Genomic DNA, 24,017 nt, shown 5'->3' on the forward strand with positions numbered 1-24,017 from the left:
TTTTCAAGCCAGTATACAGTTGTCCACAACCTGGGTATTTATAAACTGTCTTCAGCTGAATTTCTCTTAGTGTTTTTCCTCTTTAGAAAAGCAAGCAAGCAACAGATGATACGTTTTTGAGAGACATGACCCTCACATAGGCAATACAGACAAGTGTTATAACTGTCATTTAAGGGAAGGAGGAGATGAAAAACCATATTCTTAAAACCTGGCAGTTAGGGATTATAATCTCCCTGCAATTAAGAGAGAGAAATAAAGAAGGTAGGAAGTGGAAAGAATATGAAAGAAGACATACTCCTCTCCCCTCCACCTTCATCCAATAATCCTAAATCTATATTAAGAACAAATGAACTAAAAAGTAATTGCAGGTAAAGTCAGAACCTAATTAAGCAACAGCTTTGACACTGGCACTCCACCTCACATAAAGGGCAGGGAAAGAAAGTAGTGTGAGATGATTTGGTGTTGTCCTTTGTACCTTCAAAACAGTGTCCAATGTGGATACACAGGTCAAATAAACGGCAACAATTTTTTTTTTCCAGGGTCAGGCTCACAGAGCACTTTCATGCCCCTAGTGTTTCATAGTTTCATAGTTGGTAGGGTTGGAAGGGACCTGAGCAGAGCATCAAGTCCGACCCCCTGCCATGGCAGGAAAAAGTACTGGGGTCAGACGACCCCAGCGAGGTGTTCGTCTAGCCTCCTCTTAAAGACCCCCAGGGTAGGAGCCAGCACCACTTCTCTTAGAAGTTGGTTCCAGGTCCTAGCTGCCCTGACACTGAAGTAGCGCCTCCTTATGTCTAGTCTGAATCTACACTCTGTAACAGGCCACTAGATCCCCCCTCAGCCTTCTCTTGTGAAGGCTGAACAGGTTCAGGTCCCTCAGCCTCTCCTTGTAGGGCCTGCCCTGCTGCCCCCTGATCATGTAGGTGGCCCTCCTCTGAACCCTCTCAATGCTGTCCACATCCCTCCTGAAGTGCGGTGCCCAGAACTGGACGCAGTACTCCAACTGCGACCTGACCAGTGCCGCATAGAGGGGGAGGATCACCTCCTTGGACCTGCTCGAGATGCATCTGTGGATGCATGACAAGGTGCGGTTGGCCTTCCTGACTGCATCTCCACACTGTTGTCCCATGTTCATTTTGGAGTCTATAATGACTCCAACATCCTTTTCTGCGTCTGCACTGACAAGAAGGGAGTTCCCCAGCCTGTAGGTATGCTGCTGGTTCTTCTTGCCCAGGTGCAGCACCTTGCACTTGTCAGTGTTGAAACCCATCCTGTTCTCATCTGCCCACCCCTGTAACCTGTCTAGGTCCAATTGCAGCCTATTCCTCCCTTCTCACATGCCCACTTCCCCCCACATCTTAGTGTCATCAGCAAATTTGAACAGGGTGCTTTTTACCCCTTTGTCCAAGTCACTGATGAAGATGTTGAACAGCACAGGTCCAAGGACCGAGCCCTGGGGGACCCCACTGCCCACATCCCTCCAGGTCAAAAATGACCCATCCACCACCACTCTCTGGGTGCGGCCCTCCAGCCAGTTAGCGACCCATTTGACTGTGTAGGTGTTGATGCCATAGTCCCCTAATTTTTTAATGAGAATGGGGTGAGAGACAGTGTCGAAGGCCTTCCTGAAGTCCAGAAAGACTACATCCACTGCTACCCCTGCGTCTGAGGATTGTGTAACCTGGTCACAGAAGGCCACCAGGTTGGTCTGACAGGACCTGCCTCTAATGAACCCATATTGGTTGCCCCTAAGCATAACCTCCCCTTCTGGCCCCTCATAGACATGCGCCAGGATAATTCTCTCAAAAAGCTTACCCAGGATTGAGGTAAGACTATAAGTGAAAAGCACCTTAAGAATGATTTTTCTAGATCCAATTTTAATGACAGCATTTCCAGAATTTGCAACAATAAAAACTGGAAACTTAAGGAGTGCCTGTAGAGGTGCAGGGACTGGCACCTCCTGAGACTGGGGGGGGGAGGGAGGGGCAGGGAAATCATCTGCAGATGCCGTTGGTGATGTCAGCAGCTGGGGGGGGGTAGCAGCGAGCGGCAACCACTCTCAGAAGCCAGCGGTGGCAGCAGCAGCCAATCTCGGGGGGGAGGGGGGGCACATGCCCTCCATGTGCCTCTCCTAAGCGTCACCTATGTATTTCACTATGGTCTTTCTCCATCTCTGGCTCCTTTGTCATAATGGCTTTCCTTCATTTTCATTGCCTTCATTTTCATTGATTGAGATACAAGCTCCGCAGGGCTGTTACTACGGCTGCATGAAGCTTTCGTTGCAGAATTGATTCAGCCTATTTGGTGGCTGAATCTCCAAATCCGAACTGAATCAGGAGACCCTTTAATCTCTCCAAATCAAATCAGAACCCTCCAAATTTGATTTGGAAATAGACACAGCTTTAAATGTTTTTTCTACATACCTCAAGGTACCAGGTGGCTCATGAATGCTGAGACGGGGCAGATGGAGTGTCCCATGGGAGCATGGGGGGCGGTCCCCGGTGCACTTGGCGGCAGACCCAGAAGTGAACCAGAAGCACTTCTAGTCCACTTCCAGGTTCATTGCGGAGCGTCTGGGGGACCTCCCCAGCCCCCGCTTCAGCAACTGGTGCCTCCTGGGTCTGGGGGGGCACCTAGGGTCCCCCCATGGCTGATTGCCAATTCAGGGGAGTCCGGGGGGGAGGGGCTGCATGCTTGGCAGCAGACCTGGAAGTGGACCAGAAGTACTTCCGGCCCATTTCCAGGTCCGCCACCAAGCACACAGAGGGCCCCCCCCGCCATGCTCCATCCACCCCACCATCTCAGCTTTCACAAGCTGTGTTTGGTACCTCGAGGTATGTAGAAAAAACATTTAAAACTGTGTCTATGGCCATATGACATTCTCTGAATCAGCACTGAATCTTCAGATTTGGGTTTGGTTGAATCGAATCGGGACAGTGATACGAATTAATGAATCAAATCACTGTCCCCTGAATCAGGCCAAATCTGAATCCGAATAGAATATGGCCCACTTCGCATGCCCCAAGCCACTTTATTTGCTGGTAAAACATTAGGCAGGGATACAACATGAGTACAAAATGCTTAGGCCCAGATTTTCAACTACTAAACAAGTGCTTTTGACTACTGTGGTCAGAAGTTGTACAATGAAGTATGAAATATGAAGTTAAAACTTCATTTAATACTAAAAAGCATCATGCGGATGTGGTTCATGCAATAAGAAGGACATGGAGAGACTGAAAAGGCTAGGCCTCTTCACAAGAAGTGTAAAACTGAGGCCTATAAAGGTTGTAAACCTTTCAATATGTCTGCCCCTGTGCCTTCTGGCCCTGTGAGGACAAGCTGGGCTGAAAAGCACAGCTCAGAAGCCCCATGTCTGCCCACCCACTTGCAGCAGAGTATGCGGCTCACAGCATGAAGGCAGCTGGCGCAGGGGCTGCCAGGGTGTGGGGGAGGGCAGCAGCTGAAGTTCTGCTTTCAGTTTAATGGTTTTGCACCTGTTTTCATTATACTTTATTATTTTAGTTTTAAAATCTTTTATTTGTCTTCTCTACTGTAGGATTGGACTTTGTCTAAGATAAGAAGAAAAAATTCTCTAGTGTCTGCCCTGATAAAGCCCAGTAGATTGTTAAATATTTTTCAGCTTACAAAAGTCCAAGTATCTATCAGTTCTGTAATAAACTTAGACACTACTCTCCTGTGACCTACTAAGAGAACCCAAGTCAGATAACAAAACATACTTTAGCTTTAGCTTGTCAGATTGAGTTACGCCACCCAGTTCAATGAGCAGGAAGGCAGATTTTTAAATAAATTCTTGCTTTGTTTTGTTTTGCAAAAAAAGGTATAGATAAATAAATAAATATATAGAATTAAAAAGGGGTGTATATCATTAGGAAACCTGCCATCTCTGGAATACAGGTAAATGATAAGCTGTACCTGGTGTTTTCCCCTGGGAAAGACATCCCTGCCCTCCCTCTCCCTCTGTCAATTTCTTCCCCTGCCATGCCCAGCTGCTCAGATGTGTCCAGAAATGCCAGCACTCAAGGTGCCCTCCTTGTACCCCACATGCACATGCAGCCCCCACCTTGGAGATGGCATGACTATTTCTTGCTTCCCACTGTTGTGGCTCTCTAGGGCAAGAAGGTGGCTTGCTAGGAGATGGGAGGCAGGCCTGGCTTAAAGGATTGCACCCTCCCTCTTCCCTTTTACCCTCCCCCACCACACAGCAGGCAAAAGCACTGTCCCTGTAACTGAGCAAGTGCTAGCACTCCCATACCTGCTCTTAAATGCTGTGCCTGTGCAGGGTGGGAAGGATCTTTATTCAGTCTACCTGTTTTTCTGTTTGGAGCTGAAATGAAAACCAGGCAAAACCAGATAGTTTTTAAGGCTCAGCTCTGTACTCTATCATGGAGAACAAAATTTTTAGTGTACCAGTTCTTCCCTAACCTACAGTTTCCTAGTACAAATGCAGATTTTCCTCTGTTCAATTTATTCAAGAGCATTATAAAGGACCCAGATAAATGTAATAGAAAAAGAAAACACCAGCACAGCTTCTGAAGAAAAATATTGATCTTTTAAGTCCAGAATTCTTTGATTGTCTCATGGATAAAGACAAACCACAATCGTGGATAAAAAACCCCCAACTGATATAATTTATTCGAAGTTTTAAAAAGCTATTAAAGAAATTAAGCAGTGATAGAATATGAAATCAGCTAAGTGACAAAAAATAGAGGTACAAGCTTAAACAGTAATGCCTCAATAAAGTAACAAGAGTTTGGGTATCCCCTAGGTTTATATAAAAACTATTGGTACTCAATAGGTTTACAATTGACCTGGAAAAGGAAATGAGTAGGGATACTGAACATTAGCAGTACAGGGTATGGGTCAAATGTACATTTGTAGCCACTTCACAAGAGAATAAGCTGCTGCTGTTGCTCACAGGCAACAGCTGCTTTCTTGTAACCATCACATCTTCATGATCCTGTAGGAATACGATCACCCGAACTTTGACCCTGGATGAAGCAGTTAATGCTGCAGCAGTTTTCTTATAGTTGTGCAAGGACATTTGTATGTGTTCTTGCATATTATATCCAAACAGGAATGGCTAAAATTAGTTAAGCTAACATCTGCCTTCTGTAAAAACATGGCAATTTACTACATAACTTAAAAATAATCTAAAGCATTTGATATACTGAAGGTATTATAAAGTAGAAATGTCAAATTTTGTCAGCATCACACTAGATCTGACCACAAATCAAAAAAACACGGCCAATCTTTTAGCCTTTACACTGCACTTACATTCTAAAGGCAGCCACAAAAATATTACAATCAGCGTCAGTGCTATCTTAAAGCAGGGGTGTCAAACTCATTCAGCCTTGTTCCAGGGGTGTATTGCATGAGGCATCTGCTCTGGGACCATGCTGTACAGCTCCAGAATGGCCATTTCAAGGCTGTGCTGTACCTGTTGGGTGCTCTGCCACTCCAGGACATGTTTATGTTTATGAGGAGAAACTGGGAGGCATGGGAATTCAGCCTGGGGAAGCGAAGGCTTGGGGGGCGGGGCTGGTGGCAGCTTATAAATATATAAGGGGTGTGCACCAGGAACTGGGAGAACATCTGTTCACCAGGGCACCCCAAAGGGAAGACAAGGTCTAACAGTCACAAACTCCGGAAAGACCGTTTTAGGCTGGACATAAGAAAAAAACTTTACTGTCCAAGTCCCCAGAGTCTGGAATAGACTCCCCCCAGAAGTGGTGCAAGCACCTGCTCTGGACACTTTTAAGACCCACTTGGATGCTTATCTTGCTGGGATCATTTGACCCTAGCAGACTTCCTGCCCCTTGGGCAGGGGAGGGGGCTGGTCCTAATGATATTGTGAGGTCCTTCCAGCCCTAATGTCTATGAAATTTATTAAATCTTTGTACTAGAGCAGCTGCCATGTGCAGCACAGCCTTGGAGCAGTGAAGTGGCTGCTGCTTACAGGACAGCCCCAGAGTAGGTGAATGGCAAGCGGCAGCTCTGCGGTTGCGCTGTATGTAGTGGCTGCTTGGTTGCTCTAGGTGAGAACTGGAGCAGGCACTGTGTGTGGGGCTATCCAGTGTACCTCACATGCTCCCTGTGGGTCTACTATGAGAATCACAGACAGCACTGGGGGCTGGATGATAGAGCTCTGTGGCCCAGACCATACCTTTAGCACCCCTGTGTATAACTCCAAGGAATCCCCTGAATGGTTTTTGAAAAAGACTAAGTGTGCATGACCATCAGTCTATGAAATAATACTTCATCAAATGGGCAACAGGTTGCAATTGGCCAGAGAGTTTATGTACTAACTCAGGCTTCACAGACCCCAAACTCTCATGGTGTCTGTAACATACCAAGCATGTTTGATGGATTATATACATACACATCTACATGAACAAATCCTGGGGACTGGTCTTAGCGTATCAGTTTGGGCAGTGGAAATCATGTCATCCATTGATTTCTATACTTGATTTGCAATCAACCAAAATATTTGTCCTCAACTATAAGCCCTGAAAGCCATGTTAGTTCTTCCTCCCTCGTGACAGCGTTTTCTAAACTGTGCCTCTCAGAAGCATACTACAGTTTCTCTGTCATACTTATCATCCTTAGTAAAAAGAGTTGTTCAGGTTAAACTTTGCCAACACTTTCACCTGTGAAAATCTACTATCTTCAAACAAGTTAGTGCCAACTTTGTAACCTCTCTATAGGCATCAGTATGCTGTATAAGTGCAACTGATTGGATCTTTTCAAAAGAACAGAATATAGCTTAGACAGGGGGTGCTCCACCCTTGGCCTACAGGTCAAATATGGTCCATAGAGCCATTGTATCTGGCACTGGGGTTCACCCTGGGTCAGGACATCTGGCAGCAGAGAAGCGGTGGCAATTAATATTCCCACTCCTCCCCCACTGCCAAATTCCCAGGCCCCACATGGCTGGGGCTAGGCTGGGCCATGCGCATTTTTCCCACACAGCCAGACTAGGAACTGGCAAAGGAACCTCTCTCGCATGGCCAAGCCATTTCTTCAGAGGCGGATTAAAGTGTACTGCAGCTCTAGGCAAACAAAATTGGAGGCCCCCTCCCCCCACAGGAACCGGGTTGCAGTGGGGGGAGGGGCCCTTTCATATCCTGGTGCTGGCGGGAGAGGCTGCATGGACCCTGCCAGGCTGGGGGTGGGCGCATGCCCGCCTCTTCTCCCTGGCCCCCTCTTCCCACTATGGCCAAACATACACACACAGAGGCACGCAATCTAATCTCTCTCACTCTCTGCACATGGACACAGACACAACCACATTCTCCCTGCCATGAACAGACACACAGATGTGCACAGTTGCACACACATACACAGAGGTGCAGAGATCCAGTGGCCCATGCATTACACTGCCTATGCATTCCCTCTTTCCTCCATTGCTGGATTAGGGCCGGGCTATATCCTCTCCTCCTGCAAGGCCGTAAGATTCAGCCTGCAGACAGACCAGGCACTGCCCATCTGACCTACAGAGCCAAAAGGTTGAGCACCACTGGCTTAGACTGTCTCAAGAAAAATAATGAGCATATCTTGCGTAAAAAACTACCACGTTTACACAGATCATTTTCAGAACAGAATCACATACAAATGAAGACTTGTTAATTGCAATCCAGGAATTCTTGGCAGTGGCTCTGCTTGGACTGAAAAACATTAGCAATAAGCAGAGAGAAACAGAACTAGGATCACAAACCAGTAAAAATATTTTTTCTTATGAGTAAATGTAAATGTTAAGAAACGAGTTCTAGAAACTGAGTTACAAAGGTAGCTTTGCAAAGTTATCACTGACTTCTGTTCTTTTGACTGAAGCTTACAATAAAGAAATGAAGAGTAGAGTGTAATACTGTGCTGGGTTTATATGCATTATTAAAACTTTCTGAAACTAAATTATATAACATTTAAAAACTATTGTGCAAGGAAAGCAATGACAGGTACTAAAACAAAGTGCCTTTTTTAATTTGGCCAATTTGGCCATGGCATGGCTTCTGAGGGAAAGGCAGCAGAGCAGACTGCCTCAAGAAGGGGCAGTGCTAGGTGGGCTTGGAGGGGCTATAGCCACCCCAAAATTCCCCACAGCCACCCCTTCCAGTGCTGCTGCCACCCACCCTGCCCCTACCCAGCTGCCCTGAGAAGAGGCTGGTGCAGCCCCAGACCCTGAGCCCGCAGCGGGCAGTCTGCCCTCACCCCACGCACAAATTGGGGCGGCACATGCCTCCTCCTGGGGGTGTGCGCAGCGGCAGGGAGCCACCCACCATCCTCTCTCTACCCCCTGTGGCTCTGTCAATTTGTCAAGGTCTCTCTGAATCTTAGCCCTACCCTCCAGCATGTCTACTACTCCTCCCAGCTTGGTGTCACCTGCAAACTTGCTGAGGGTGCACTCCATCCCATCTTCCAGGTAACTGATGAAGATATTGAACAAAACCTGCCCCAGAACCGATCCTTGGGGCACTCCACTTGATACCAGCTGCCAACTAGACACTGAGCTGTTGATTACTACCCTCCAAGTCTGATGATCCAGCCCATTTTCTATTCACTTTACAGAACTTTTATCCAACCCATACTTTCTTAGCTTGCTTGCAAGGATGTTGTGGGAGACCATATGTGGTCAGAACAAGAGGGGTTACTATAAATACAATACAATAAATATATGCTCTTGGAGACATTCAGGCAATTGTCTAAGCAGTTAAGATTAGCTAATGCAAAGCTTGTAAGTTTGCAACCTGCAAGTGGAATTTGTCTGTCACAATTTAACCAAAGTGTTGAAACTAACTGTTTGCACTGATCATGGGCCCCAAAACCAAGCAGAACTATAAGATTAAAAAAACCTGTTAGATCAGCTAAAGGTCAAGCCATAACAAGATCTGACCACCTAATATAGTTAGCACATTCCAAGGAATCCAGGAATAAGAAACTAAGGGGTTGAGCTTGGGCAGGTAATGCTAATTTCAAACCTCAAAGTAATGTGGTGTAATTTGCTTATTGGGTGAACCTGAGTTCAGGCGGTAACCTTTCATGATAATTTCTAACACTTTTGATCCCACAGGGTAACAGCTATAGGGCAAGATTGTGAGTGGCTCTAAAACCAACAGATTAATATAAGATAAGGCATAAAGGAATGCGCATGTCAAGTGATCAGTTAGAAGGACGGGACAGAAGGACCATAGCTGTACCAAGCCTGGACCCCGGACTCCCAGTGTGAGTGAGGGCCGGATCCTGACCAAGGGACCTTCCCGGTGACCCCTTGGACAGCACTGATTGGGGACACCTGACTTCACTGGAACAACTTGGCGCAGAGGGACTGCCGATAAGTTGCCAACCCCATGTGGGAACTCATCATTCTGTCTATCTATTGTTATCATTCACTATTAGCTCTTTATTACTGTACTATCTGTTTGTCGCATTAACCTTTCTATTAATTGTTAACTGTCGATCCCGAACCCAGCAGCCTAACGGCTGATACACTCACAGTGCCTAGCCGGCTTGTGACAACCATATCAAAAGTCTTGCTAATAGCATGTCCACTGCTCTTCCCACATCTGCAGAGCCAGTCATCTCATCATAGAAGGCAATCAGGTTGGTCAGGTATAACTTGCCCCTGGTGAATCTATGCTGACTGTTCCTAATCACTTCCTCCAATTGCTTAGAAATTGATTCCTTGAGGACCTGCTCCATTTTTCCAGGGACTGTGGTGAGGCTGACTGGTATGTAGTTCCCTGGATCTTCCTTCTTTCCTTTCTTAAAGATGGGCACTATACTTGTCCTTTTCCAATCATCTGGGACCTCTCCCAACCACCACCAAGATAATGGCCAGCAGCTCTGCAATCACATCAACCAACTCCTTCAGCACCCTTGGGTGCATCCATGTCCAGCCCCATACAGACTTGTACATGTCCAGCTTTTCCGCTTTTCTAAATAGTCCCTAACCCAGTGGTTCTCAACCTGAGGCCTCATGCGGCCCAATCAGCACAGTGCTGCAGCATATATGACATCCTGTTAAAAAAAAAAAAAGTAAAGATTGCCACCTGTAGTTTGTTCGAATCAGGGATCTCTGGGTTTCCCTATTCCCCATGGACAAATGCGGATTTGCCTCTTTTAAGGAAAAAACCATGGATTTTCTCTTTTAAAAAAGAGAAAAAAGTGGGAAACAGTGGATTTCCCCTTGCAGACTAGCCGAGTTCATCCTGCAACGGGCTACGAGGGAGTGGGAGGAGGGCGATCAGACACAGTAGGTGCCACATGCATGGAGAACAGTTCCCACAAAGTAAGTCTATGTAGGGAGAAGAGGGGGGACAGACTGAGGCCCCCTTAATGAGGGAGGGAGTATGGCATCCCCTGCCCATATGGCAACAGCAAGGGGTAGAACTCCATACCACTGCTGGCGCTGGGCAGGCAGGGAATGCCTTGCCATGGTGATGTAGCCAGCATGGGGCTCCCAAGCAGTGGCACAGAGCCTCCCCACTCACCAGTGCCAGGTTCTGTTTGCTGGGCTGTGGAGGCCCCACGGGAAGGGAAGCAGGGCGGGAAGCCCCAAGCCCGTAGCGGGAAGCCCACATTGAACCCCCTCTTCCCTCAACATGCTCTGCTCCGGCTATGTTGCCGAGGTGGGGAGAGACAGGGGAGGGGAGGGAGGAGCAGGAGAAGCTGGGCTCTGTGCTCTGCTCTGGCCACAGCAACTGCTGTCTCCAGGTGCCAGCCAGAGCTCAGGTGCTGCAGGCCCTGGTTCTGGTCCCGTAGCCCTGGCAGCTGGGGGCTCCATCAGCTGTGGGGTGTGGCCCATATAACACACTGAGAGCTGCATGCATAGTCCACTGTGGCAAACAGGTTGAGAACCACTGCCCTAACCTGTTCTTTCACCACTGTTGGCTGCTCACCTTCTCTCCAAACTGTGCTGCCAGATGCAACAGTCTGGCGGTTGACCTTGCCTCTGAAGACTGAGGTGAAAAAGGCATTTAGTACTTCAGCCTTTTCCACATCATCTGTCTCTAGGTTGCCTCCCCCACTCAGTAAGGGACCCCACATTTTCCCTGACCTTCCTCTTGTTGCTGACATACTTGTAGAAACCCTTCTGTTACCCTTCATGTCCCTTACTAGCTGCAATTCCAATTGTGCTTTGGCCTTCCTGATTTCATCCCGGCAAGCCTGAGCAATATTCTTATACTCCTCCCTAATTGTTTGTCCAAGTTTCCACTTCTTATGAACTTGTTTTCTGTGTTTTAGCTCACTGAAGAGTTCCCTGCTAAGCCAAACTGGTCTTCTGCCATACCTGCTAGTTTTCCTGCACATTGGGATTGCTTGTTTTGCACCCTCAGTAAGGTTTCTTTGCACTGTCATTGAACAGTCTGGATACGGAGAGCCACTGGCACAAAATCTGGTCTGCAGCAACAGTGTTCAAGAAAAATCTGGTTGTAGATCTGACCAGCAAGCCTGTGGGTTTCTGCATGCAACTTAAATACCGGACCATGCTGAATCGCATTTGTACAGGACATGGAAGGTGTGCCTATTTACTGAACAAATGGGGCATCAAGGACTTGTTGAACTGCGTATGTGGTGAGCAGGGCCAGACACAGGCATGGGTGAACAAGGCAGCCCCTCAGGACCCAGACAGAAAGGGGGCCTGAAAATGGTAATTTAAAAATTATCATCATCATCATGGCTGGTGAAGTGGGGATAATAAAAGTTCACCTGGGACTGCCAGGAGTCTAGATACAGTGCTAGCAGTAAGGTGCAGTTAATGAGCCACATTGCAAACTTCTGACCTGAACTTGAATATCATGAAGGGATTGAAGCAATCCACTTAGCCAATCCAGAGGTCATCAACGGGCTATCAAACCTCAACATACAACTTTTAATTAATTTTCATCTTCTCTGCCATTGCTTGCTCTAGCCATATGAAAGCAGCAGCAGTAAAGTTTCTTTAAAAAAACAACAAAAAACAGCTCTCTCGGACTCCTTTCCCACTCAGATGGGCCTCCCAGGGGATCTTGCTCATCAGTTCCCCGAGTCAGTCAATATCTGCTTTTCTGAAGTTCAGGGTCCTTACTCTGCTGCTTTCCTTCCTTTCTTTCCTCAGGATCCTGAACACCGTCATCTCATGGTTGCTGCTGCCCAAGTTACTATCCAGTACTACATACTCCACCAATTCTTCCTTGTTTTTGAGCAGCAGGTCAAAAACAGCATGGCCCCTAGTTGGCCCCTCTAACATTTGCACCAGGAAGTTGTCCGCACATTCTCCAAAAACTTCCTGGATTCCTTGTATGTTGCTGTACTGCCCTTGCAGCAATCCTAAAGATTGCCCTTCTAATCTTTAGGATCAGCCTCAAAGTAATATTTTTAAGTTAGTAATATTTTTCCAATATACCAGTTTGAAAATATACACTTTACTAAGGATAATTGAGGTTAATAGATTTCTTTACTGGATCTTATAGGAGCTGCTAGTCAGTTCCGAGTTTGGTACTGATATCTCCAGAATGCATCACTTCAGGATATCATTTCAGACATTGCATCAAACTGGCTCAGAGTAGGAGAAAAAAAAAAAGATACTTCCCTCCACAACTCATGGAGCTCACTGTTCCAAGCAGCCCTTTTATAAAATAACGAGCAATGTACCAAATTTCAAACAAAACCAAGCTTCAAGGAGCTACAAAGACATTTTTATAATAATTATAAACTTACGTTTCCAATACTGCAGTACAGTCTAATCAGGGGAGCTATACATTGCATATTTTTTGTGTGGCTCAGTTTTTACGTTTCCTATTACATTAAATAGGTCTTTGATTAAAATATTCTAATATGAGTAGAAATCATTATAATCACCTATTCTACATTATTTTAAAGCACTGAACCATGTTTGAATCAGTCTAGTTCAAGAGGTTTTTCTGTGTCAGTAAGAGTTAAAATGCAGATGAGAAAGTATGCTGCATCTTGGCAAACAAAAAGGAAAAAAAAAATTCAGGAAGGATAAAGAGGAAATTGGGTGAAGACGAGAGAACCCTAAAGCCCCCTCCAAACTAAGGGGTTAATATTTTCTACCTAGTCATCTTGAAAATATATGCAGTTACTTTACATACTTTTTCTTCCTTTCTTTCTCTGTCTTCCTTTATGTATCACACTATGGTTGTTTCGTTCTTTCATTCTATTTCCAAACTATTTACTTTCCATTGCTTCCCTTTCTTTCTTTAGTACCTCCTTCCTTCACTGCTGAAAAAAGGATAATCCATCCATAACTAATCTAGAAACTGGAAAACAATCTAAATTTCTTAAACAAGATGCTGCTCTAATTTGTCAATTGTTTAGCCATTTTAGTTGAGCAAATATCCATGGGAGATACTCACCCTCAGCTTTACTTAGCTCCAATGCCAACTGCTCTCTGGCTTTGGTCTCTTCACTGAGTCGCTCTTGCAGTTCCTCTTGACATTTGAGAAATTCAGTAGCCTCCTGCTGCCTTTTGAAGGACTCTTGCATGAGTTCTGTCTGTGTAATTTTAGCATGTTCAAGCTACAGCAGGAAAAATTATGAAGATTAGATCTTCCAAAGAATAATAAAAGATACCCAATTCTAAGTTTTGTATGCACAATTATTAGCTGTTTTAGGGCCTGATCAAAAGTTATAAATTAATTTCAGTAGACATTTTGATCAGATTTTTGTGAGCAGCTACTCAAATACTACAACAGAAAGACCAATTCAACAAACAGCAAAGCAAATAAAGATAGTACAGTATACACTATAAAACACATGACTAAATCCATGTCTTTGTACCGGAACTAGAAACTTCCTGGTTCAATGTCAGTTTACATTAGACTCGCCTTTATTTAAATGTTTTGCATTAACTATGTCTAGAAATATACTGGCACTATCCACTGCTTCAATACTTATATTGGACATCATACAAAGATGAAAGGATTTTAAAACAATCTTTTACACAAGAAACATTCAACTTTCTTCTTCATAAGAATACAAGTAAATAAGAGGGTAGACATATGCAAACTTAGAATATGTTAAATTTTCCAATTCACAAAAGTAAAGCAACATCTGTTTTGAGTTGCTTGATAACTGGCCTAGTAAGGAGTGTTCTTATTCACAAGCACAGCGTGTAAAACTATTGCAGATCTGGCTTTGCTCTCCACCTCTACTTAGGTCCTTGCAGATTGACAGTACAACTCAGACACAGTATCCACTCAGATGTCAGTTTCACTTTGAACTTGAATTACATGCAATAAAAATCTTAGGGTTTAAAAGTCTCTGTGGTGACTAAAAACAAATACAGGTCATGCTGATGAACTACTCTTTTTCCATTCCCTGCCTTTATTTATGATTTATCTACATTTTCAAACCATTATACCACAAAAAACAAGGGCATAAACTCCATCATTAAAAAGAAAAGGAAAGTCATGATAATTCCATCACCACAATTGCAATGAATCTAAAAAGCTGTCCCAAGTCTCACATCTGTAGCAGTATAGAAGCTCAGAACATGCAGAGATGCAGGACTCCATTTGTCTGGTGGCACTCAAACGAAAGGCCATGAAGTGATCTTTTAAAAAAAACGCAGATTCAAATCTTTTCATTTACACACAGAAGTAATCCAAAGCTTAATTATATGGAATTATGCAACTGTCTACTGGGAACTAGACTCAGTTACCAGCTCAATGATCCAGGAAGTTCCTTCCACTCCTTTGCTCCTTGACCGTCAAGATCTTTGCTCTACTTATGTCCCTTACTGAAATAAACAAGTGCGAAAGGAAAATTTCATATTCCTGAATTTGTTGGAGCTGGACCAGCTACAGAAGCTTCTTATTTCTAGGGTTGTGTGGTATTCAAGTTACAAAAGGACATGAGAGATGTTTGCTCAACTTCAGAAAACAAATGAACTTACACCCTTGCTTTTATATTCTGGGTCTTGGCAGATGCCTGTATTATGGTCACTTCTATGTGTTTTGCTAATATGTTCTGTGAAATTAACTCTTTCTCCAAATCCTTCAGAAAACAAAAAAAAAGCTGTTAATTTTTCACTGACTCCAGCTAGACTCATTAGTACAATTAAAGGGTATCAAATTCCTTAAAATAGCCTGTCTGGCAAAAAGACAAAAACAAACAAACAAAATAGATCAAACTAATGTTCTTACAATTGTTGCAAAATGGTTTAGAATCATTTCACAAAACATTATACACTAGGATACCTATTTATCGGTATCGGATTTGTCATCTAATCTCTAATGTTTCACTTTTCAAATTAAGCAAATTTAAACCATCCTTTAAAAGGCCAAATGGTGAATAAGTCTTCTATAGATTACATTTACGTTTAAAGGTTCACCATTAACTTGATACCTAATTTAAAACAAAGAAGTGAAAAGAAGATAAAGGACTATAGGTGGTTCCAAACCTTCCCACCTATTATTTGTGTGGCATTACAATCATATTTCATTTTTTAATATGTATTTTATGCCCTATACTGTTGTATGAAGTCCCATGCAAATAAAAAGGAAAATGTAACAACAAGCTTGCTATATGAGGTAAACAGTAAAAATAATTTACACAGATAAGTTAAATGCACACACAAAAACTGAAAAAGAAAGATGTTTTTCCTGATACTTTTCAGTTACAAGTACAACAATGTGAGGTATTATTCAAAATAATAGTAAGAATGTAATTTTAAAATTGGAAGCACCCCTTTCACAAAACCACAAGAATCGAGATATAAAAAACAAACCAACCAATCAACCCTACTTTCCCCAAAAACATTACTAGTCCTATTTAATTTAAATTATATAACAGTTCAGTTCTGTAAAGTTACAAAAATGGCTTGATTCCACTACACACCTAAAGCCCCAAATCTTATGCTAATTCTATTTCTTATGGGCCTGGTACTAAAATATATGAACAGAAGTCTGTAACTGTAACATGCTCTGCTTCTATACCCATTTCTAAAATAATTTCTCAATTTTTCAGTTACAATTTTTAATTCTAATAAATTTCATAATTAAAACCTGCCACTGCCTATTAAACTATTTTATGAAAAAATGGATAGTAGTGGATGATGCAAAATAATTGATCCTATATTCACAAGACAGAAGTTCAAATTCTTTCCCACTGCATTTTCTTTTCATTGTATAGCTTAAAGGCTGAACTTCCTTAAAAGCTATCATACTTACTGAATATGGAGGGGTAGGCAAAGAGATTTTAGAGATAACTCTTAATATGTGTCCATTTTTTTTGTGGACCATGTGAAAAATTGAAGTATTTACAACTATAGAGTTATTCTCATCCAAGTGCTCAGTGAAGGGAAAAGGATTTGGTAAAGGCACACGAGATTCAACTTCACAGATATCTTCTTCTTGGTCTTCTGGCCACATACCACTAAATAAATTAGATTCCCAGTATGTACGGTAAGAATCCATTCCAGAAAATGCTGCTGCTGCTCTTCTCTCAACCATCAGATAGACATTTTGAACTGGCTAATTTAATTACAAAATGTATAATAAAGCCTATTTTTAACATTCTGAAAAAAATGGTACAGTATTGCTACTGACCATCTCCGACTTAAGATTGCTCCCCACCAAAAAAGGTACACATTCACTTGAGTAATAAAAAGTTCAAGAAAGTTCCAGGTAAGCATCAGGTATATCACCTACAGAAACCAGCTGAAGTTCTGTAATTTTTCCAAGAATAAAAAAAAAAAAAAAATCCTTCAGACATTTAAGCTGTAAGAACAACTTGAGTTTTTCAGCAACAGAAAAAAACCAGGAGGCAGGTAATTACCAAAGCAAGCCCGTATACTTTCAGTTTCAGAGCATATATGCTGCAGCAGGCAAGGTGGCAATCAGAACCTGGCAGCAACTTTTAATATTGAGTGAGGCAAATCAATCAGAAAGTTTTTCATGGCATTATCTGACTTTATTCTTGTTCTCTTGAGTTAAACAGGAAGAGCCGCTTTAATTCAGTTACTCAGATAACGCTCTGTCCTACTAAGTACAAGATTTTTTGTTAATATCTTCCCTGAGAAAAAAATTCAGGGCAGAGGGAGTGGCTTAACTACTTTACTTGTTCGTACACTGGCAGGTGGAATTTGAATCAATACGCCCACAAGGTAGCTTGCTTCAAAGGATTCAAATTCCAAGTCAGAGCTCCGAAAGATGGCGTTTGGAAAGGTTTAAAATAGCACTTTAAAGATTAGATCAGTTTTCCCCACTCCTTTAAAAAACAAGTTTATAAAAGGTCTTAATTTTTCTTTGTGTAGCATAATTAAATAGGGAGAGTAAAATGTCTGCTTTGATTATGTTTATTTTATACTGTATTATGCTGAATATGCCACCTTTTCTATTGTTTACCTTTCCAATATCTTTTGGTTTGCGCTGCTAAATTTTGGCTTTTTAATATTCTCATATAGAATGGCTAATAAATATTAAATTGTAAAGAAACTCCATATAGGCCCTTTGTTAATGTTAGCAAAACAGATACTTCAACTAGCATAAATCAGAAGCCACATCATGCATCTACAGTTTATTCTAAAATAAGGGAACATGAACACTTGCGAAAAGTTTCCTGAGTGAACAGTTGGAAAATAGGGCTATGATTTATATTAGATACTGCAGAAAAATGTGTAAATAATGCACTTATATGTGAATCTAAGGTGACACTGAATTCAAGACAACCCCCCAGTAATGAGTTTCTATCCATGGGAAATGTATATATTTGTTATAATTTTCAATATAGAGAATTTAATTATTGGAAGGTTTTCTTTAACTCATCCCCCCACAACTGGAGGGAGGCAGTGGGGAGGGACCTAGTGTGGGGAAGTAGTGCAACTTGCCCCCTGATTGTGCCTGCCCCCTGAAGCCTCAGACCCATCCTGTCACCCCCACCTCCCTGTTTCCTCCTCACCCTTACCTTTTCTCCATACCCATTCTAGCTTGGGGCACTGACCACAATGCCAGCCCAGCCCAGCCCAGCCCAGCCCCCATAGCAGTTGTGCAGCTGTGTGCTACTGCTACTGGGTTGGGCAGGGGCCATGCTTAGTGCCCCAGGCTGTATCATACAAGGAGCCTGCCAGCATGGAGCATATGCAAGTGGGGGAGGGAGTGGGCAATAGGAGAGCAGAAGCTGTGGGGAGGCAGGGAAGTGCAGAGATAGGGGTGAGCAGGCACCAGGTACAACTATGGCGGGAGCTCAGGTAGGGGATGGAGCCTGAGCCACAGAACGTGCTGCCTCCCCAGCCTTGTACTCAATTCTAAGATGAAAGGCTCCCCCCCATGTTAAATTTGGGGGGGGGGGGGGAATGAATCTTACAATCAAGTAAATATGGTGTGTTTTTTTCATATAGCCAGGGATCCAGGTTTCCTGTTTGCCATGGAAAAACACTGTAAAACCCAGAGTTTTTCCTGTTAAAAGAGAAAAATGCAGGAAAAGGTGGGTTTTCCCCTTGCAGGCTGACAGAGTTCCAGCCTGAAAGAGGCCAGAGGTGCCATGTGTATGTGCGCACACACACATGCACAAGGCAGGCAGGCAGCCTGGACAGCAGCTCCCACAGGTAATTCTGGGGGTGGGGGGGAGGGATTGAGGCCCCCATTAGTAAGGAAGGGAGTTGGACAAGGCTGGAGCTGCTACCTGGCCAAGGTGGTGTGTGGGGTTTGGGGCCATATGTGGCCACAGGGCCCAGGCAGGGAGTGGGATGGAGCTGTGGGCAGCAGGGGGAGGGGGGCTGGCTCCCTACCACTGCACACACTCCCAGGGCAGGCATGGGGGGCATGTGCCCCTCAGATTTGTGCGCGGGGTAGGGGCAGGCTTCAAGCTCCCTGCCCTGCTGCCCTTCCCCACTGCCTCCATGGCTCAGTGGGCAGGACCCAGTATGGCAGGGCAGAGCAGTGCAGGGTAAAGAGGCTTGATGCTGCTGCTGGGAGCCCTGTGCCACCATGGCAAGGTGCCCCCTGCCCACCCAGCAGCAGCAGAGGTGGCACTGTGGAGTTGTGCCCCCCAAATGCTGCTGGGTAGACAGGGTGTGCCTCATCATGGTGGCTGGGGCTCCCGGCAGCAGTACCAAACCTCCTGTTGTTCTGCCATGCTGGTTCTGCCCACTGGGCCATGGAGGCAGTGGGGGAGGGGGAAAAAAAGGCAGCAGGGCAGGGAGCCTGAGCCCACAGCCTTCAGCCCACATCAGCTCCCTACCACAGACTCCACTCCAGCCATACTGCCCATGGGGGATGAAGAGCTGGGCTCTGTGCTCGACCCCACACAGCAACCAATGCCTCCTGCAGGCAGCAGCCAAGGCTTGGGTGCTACTGGGTGGGGAGGGCAGGGAGCTGCGGATTCAGGTCCCTGGCCCCATAGCCCTGGCAGCTGGGGGCCTTCTGTAGCAGGGCTTGCGGGGGGGCAGGGGGCTGTGGGTAGGGAATAGAGGGGTGCCAGCAGGGCTGTGGGGGTGGTGGGTGGGGAGTGAGGGACAACAACATGGGCATAGGCAGGGCACCAGCATATCAGGGCTGCTTAGCACCACAAACCATTGCGGGGTGGGGACAGCTACAGCTGGACCTGTGCTCTGGTGCCATGAAGGGGGCAGGGAGAGCTCTGATTTTCCATGATAAAAAACCAAAACTCAAACACCAAAATGTATAGGTATTTAAAATGTATTTTATTATAGTGATCGAGGCACTGGTAGGCTCCCAAATTGCTTTAAAAAACTGTAAATATATCAATAAAACATTGTGTTCAACTGATACCTATATATTTGGTGAATCATTTTAATGGAGGCTTTGATCAAATGACCAGCCTTTCCAACCATATTTTTTTTTTTTTTTTTAATGAAATCACAGAAAAAGTGCAGATTTTGGAGTTTTTAATCAGAGACACTGCAAAATTTTTATCAGAGAATTTGCGATTTTTAAAACAGAGAAAACCAGGTTCCCTGCTTATAAGAAACCTGATTGTCAGGGATAAGCCTGCTTTTATGCTACATGCAACTGCATGATTTTGAAAATAATATCTTAACTATAAATACTATATATCAGTGGTTCTCAACCTTTGGTACCTTATGTACCACCTGCCGATCGATGCCGCAAAAGCAAAATCGGAAGTCCCACCGTGGCACTTTTGGTTTTGCTGCCGCAAGCCGAGTCCCACTTCTTCCTCGCAGACCATGGCTTGGGGCAAAGCAGCCTGCGCAGGGCCCACGTACCTGTCCCCTGGCACACTGATGCCAGGGAGTGGAAGCTACGGTGGACCGGATGCGGCAGGAGGGGCAGCAGCCGGAACTTCCTTCTGGCCCCAACAGGCAAAGACACCTCCAACCTGGAGGCCAGGCCAAACTCAAAACATGGCACCCACGTACCCCCTGCCCATGTCTCATATTGCCAGGAGTATGTGTACTATGGGTTGAGAAACACTGCTATACATCTTAACTATGAGTGGCAGAGAACCTGCCAAAGCTGACAAGCTGGGGGGGAGGGGGGGGAGGGGAATAAAAGAACCATGGCATTTTTCTAGAGGATTGAGAACATAACATGGACTGCTCCAAACAATATAAATTCCTCCAATGGAAAATTCTTAAGAGAATTTTCACATTAATTTTTTTTAAAAACAAACAGATAGACATAGCAAGCAAAATGAAGGTAGGAATGTCTCAGCTGGTGTTAGAACATGGATGCAAAAGGTATTTCTGGAATATATCGTATTTCCTCACTTGCCACATGCCCAAAATAAAATGCACACCTTATTTTTAGAAGAAAGAATGTAGAAAAAAAGATTTTGAGTGTCATAGATTGTTTAACAGAGCAAGTCCTTCTGGAAACCAAGTGCCCAGGAAGTGTGGCATCCCAGGAGATGGTTTTGGTGAACTAGCAGACGTGCTGCGGTGGAAGGTCCCAGAAGCACACAAGGGAAGCAGCAAGACTATTACTTCTTTGCTGTAAATACTAAATAGTTCTTTATATGATAAGCTTCTGTAAATAATAAAGGGTTGTCTCTATGCCACAAGCCTTACCAAGATACTACAGACTGTATGCAGCAGCTCACTTGCTCTGAGCCAGTGCCAAATGCTCAGGCTATGAGAGGGTTAACACTGGACTCTGCCCCTTCTGCTTTCAGGGGTGCAGAGAAGCAGCAGACAACTTGAGAGCAATGGGCTGCAGTGTCTGTTTGCTTTTATGCCTGTAGTTCTACTTCAGCATGGAAAAATCAACTTCCCTACTTAAGACATGCATCCCAATATTGGAGGAATGATTTTTGGAGGAAAGGTGTGTGTTATACGAGTAAAACTGGTAATTCAACAAGTACTATCATTGTTGTGTCTGGATATAGAAGACTGGTCTCAAACCAGCTTATCCTATAGAACTAAATCTGTCAGATTGATCTGCCAACTTCATTTATGTCACTGTTTTGCTGAAATTGTAATATATTGCCTATTAGTATTTAGAATGGTTTCCCAAGCAATATTTGCTTTGCCCTTTGTTAATGTTACAAAAACAGGGACTGGAACAGAACAAGTTTCATTACTGGACACCCCAAAGTAAGCATCTATCAATCCAACATTACAGTTTAAATACCAGAAGTTTAGATATTGTAGTGGGACACCCTTAACAGTCTGTATGCTTACATTTTAATATTACATACTCCATTTTATATTTTCTGTGAGAAAAGCCTGTGTTATGAATTTGAGTTGTCATGCAAGATGTAAAAATAAAAAAAAGTTCAAAACTTATACAAAATAATTGTATAAATAAATTATAATGAAAATTAAATAATTTGACAGGACTACTAAGCACCAGTGTAATATGTGAAAATATATCAACATAACTTATTGAGAAGGGCAGACTTAAAAGTATACTTTCTGATTGGTTTTATCAAATAAAGATGAAGACAAATAGCTACTCCACCCTTTGCTGTTTACTTTATGTTATAAAGCAAACTAATACATATTGTAAGCAGCAATACTGAAAACCTCTAACAGTGGGGTAGAATTGCAGACAATCTGAAAAGGTAGGGTTAGGATTCAGAACATCCTTGATAAATTGGAGAAATGATCACAAATCAACTGAATGAAAATTTAATAAGGACAGGTGCAGAGTTGGGACAGAATAACTGCATGCATAAATACAGACTGGGGAATGACTGGTTAAGCTGAAATACTGTACGGAAGGAAGTAAGGGTTACAGTGGACCACAAGTTGTGGTCAGCAAGTACCAGTGTACCAACCGTGTGTCCTGCTTGCAACAAAGACCCATAGCATACTACACTGTATTATTAGAACATGTCATGGGAAGTGATTCTCCCGCTCTGACACTGCTGATACTTCACTTGAAGGATGGTGTCATTTTCAACTTCTTGCTTTGAGAAAGATGTGGACAAGTTAGAAATAGCCCAGTTGAGAGCAACAAAAATGATGCTTAGAGTTCTGGGAAACATGATTTATGAGGAAGCGCTGAAAGAAATAGGATTATTTAGTCTGGAAGATGGTGGGGGGAGGGATTTGATAAAGGTCTTCATATACCTGACGGATGGCTGTAAAGAGAATAGAGACAGACTAGTTGCAATTGCACAGGACAGGACAAAGAACAACGGCTTTAAATTGCAGCAAGCCATAATTAGGTTGGTAATTAGGAAGAAATTTCTGACTATCAGGGTACTTTAAGTTACCCAGAGGGACTAGAATCCCTGGAAGTTTGTATGAGCAGGTTAGACAAATAGTTGAGTGGGATGGTTTAATCAAGGATAATTCTGCCTTGAAGAAGGAGTTGAACTAGATGGGCTGGATGACAGTTCATTACTTTGTGTGATGGATCCTGTGCAGGGTTGATGTATGAGGTCGATGCAACCTGTCAGCCTGACTCCACACACACAAATCTGTCTGTGCAGGAGCCCAACCCTGCATGCAGTCTCACATTATTTGGCTTGCAGGTCCAAACATTTGGCAGCAGGGGAGCAGAGAAAAGGCAATTCATACTCCCATTGCTCCCCTGCCACCAAATTTTCAGGCCTCTGGGAAGTCCTGCAGGCCAGATGAAATGGCTCCAGTTAAGCAGTCACCCTGGACTAAATCACCCACTGCGATCCCTTCTGGCCATACTTCTCTATGATTCTTTGACTGAGTTTGCAGTACTTAACAGCTTAGCATTTGTTTTTATTTTTCTCACTTTCCCTCTTCTAGGAGGAATGAATATATTCCTCAAATTTGGTGATAATGATGGCTATATTCACAAATTAATTCTGCAGTATAATTTGTCCAGGCATGCGTCTATTACAAAGCAACAATATTCAAGACTGATTCAAAAGGGACACGAGCCCAAGAAAATACAAGTTTCTGGCTACAATAAACATGAAAAACAAACTAAAAGGAAAACAACATTAGATAAAAGGTAGAGAAACTAGTTTTGACTTTTTGTCAGTTTTACCACATCTTTATGTCCTTATTTTATCTGTATTTGAATTTAAAAGTAGAAAAGCAGTATTTTTAAAATTAATGAAATAAGTCTTACCGCTATTATGGACCTATATTTAATGGAGACAATAATTGTTATAGTTCCTATTGTAGGCATACTTTAAATATTTATGTATGCATAGTGATATGGAAAAATGCCACTTTTCCAATAAATTTTAGTAACTGGAGTTATGTTTTGTCAACATTTAGCCTCTTTTTAAAGTTGGCCCAATGAGCTAACAAATCTTTTCCCCCATAATTAAATTTCTCCTACTTCTTAGATTACTGACCACACAGATCACACAGCCAGCTCACTGAGAAGCTTTATGGTCCACTCCATTAATGAAGCCCTCCTTTGTGTATTCAAAATCCAGTTTATAAAAACTAAAGGGACTAATTTACAAAAAAAAAAGAGAAAAGAAAAGTGATGCATAGTAATATTTTGGTACATCAGAATGGATCAGCAGCATCTAGTCTGCTTTCTTGTAGCTTACGACCAAGAAAAAAAATCACGCAAACAGGAAACAAAACAAGCCTACCCCATCAACACAATACATAGATCAATGATGTGCTT

The 24,017-nt window shown here is 43.5% G+C and overlaps 1 protein-coding gene across 9 annotated transcripts in view; it reads right to left on the bottom strand.

Moving 5' to 3' along the window:
* Window positions 1-24,017, bottom strand: part of AKAP9 (A-kinase anchoring protein 9) — a 217,712-nt gene that overhangs the window by 63,625 nt on the left and 130,070 nt on the right. For all 9 annotated transcript variants that reach the window (XM_059729014.1, XM_059729016.1, XM_059729012.1 and 6 more), the window contains one exon: window positions 13,374-13,536. In XM_059729014.1, the coding sequence (XP_059584997.1) occupies window positions 13,374-13,536 (163 nt within the window). The remainder of the gene's footprint in view (window positions 1-13,373; window positions 13,537-24,017) is intronic.

This window comes from Alligator mississippiensis, chromosome 5 (genome assembly GCF_030867095.1).
Source record: "Alligator mississippiensis isolate rAllMis1 chromosome 5, rAllMis1, whole genome shotgun sequence".
In the NCBI taxonomy this organism is placed as follows: Eukaryota; Metazoa; Chordata; order Crocodylia; family Alligatoridae; genus Alligator; species Alligator mississippiensis.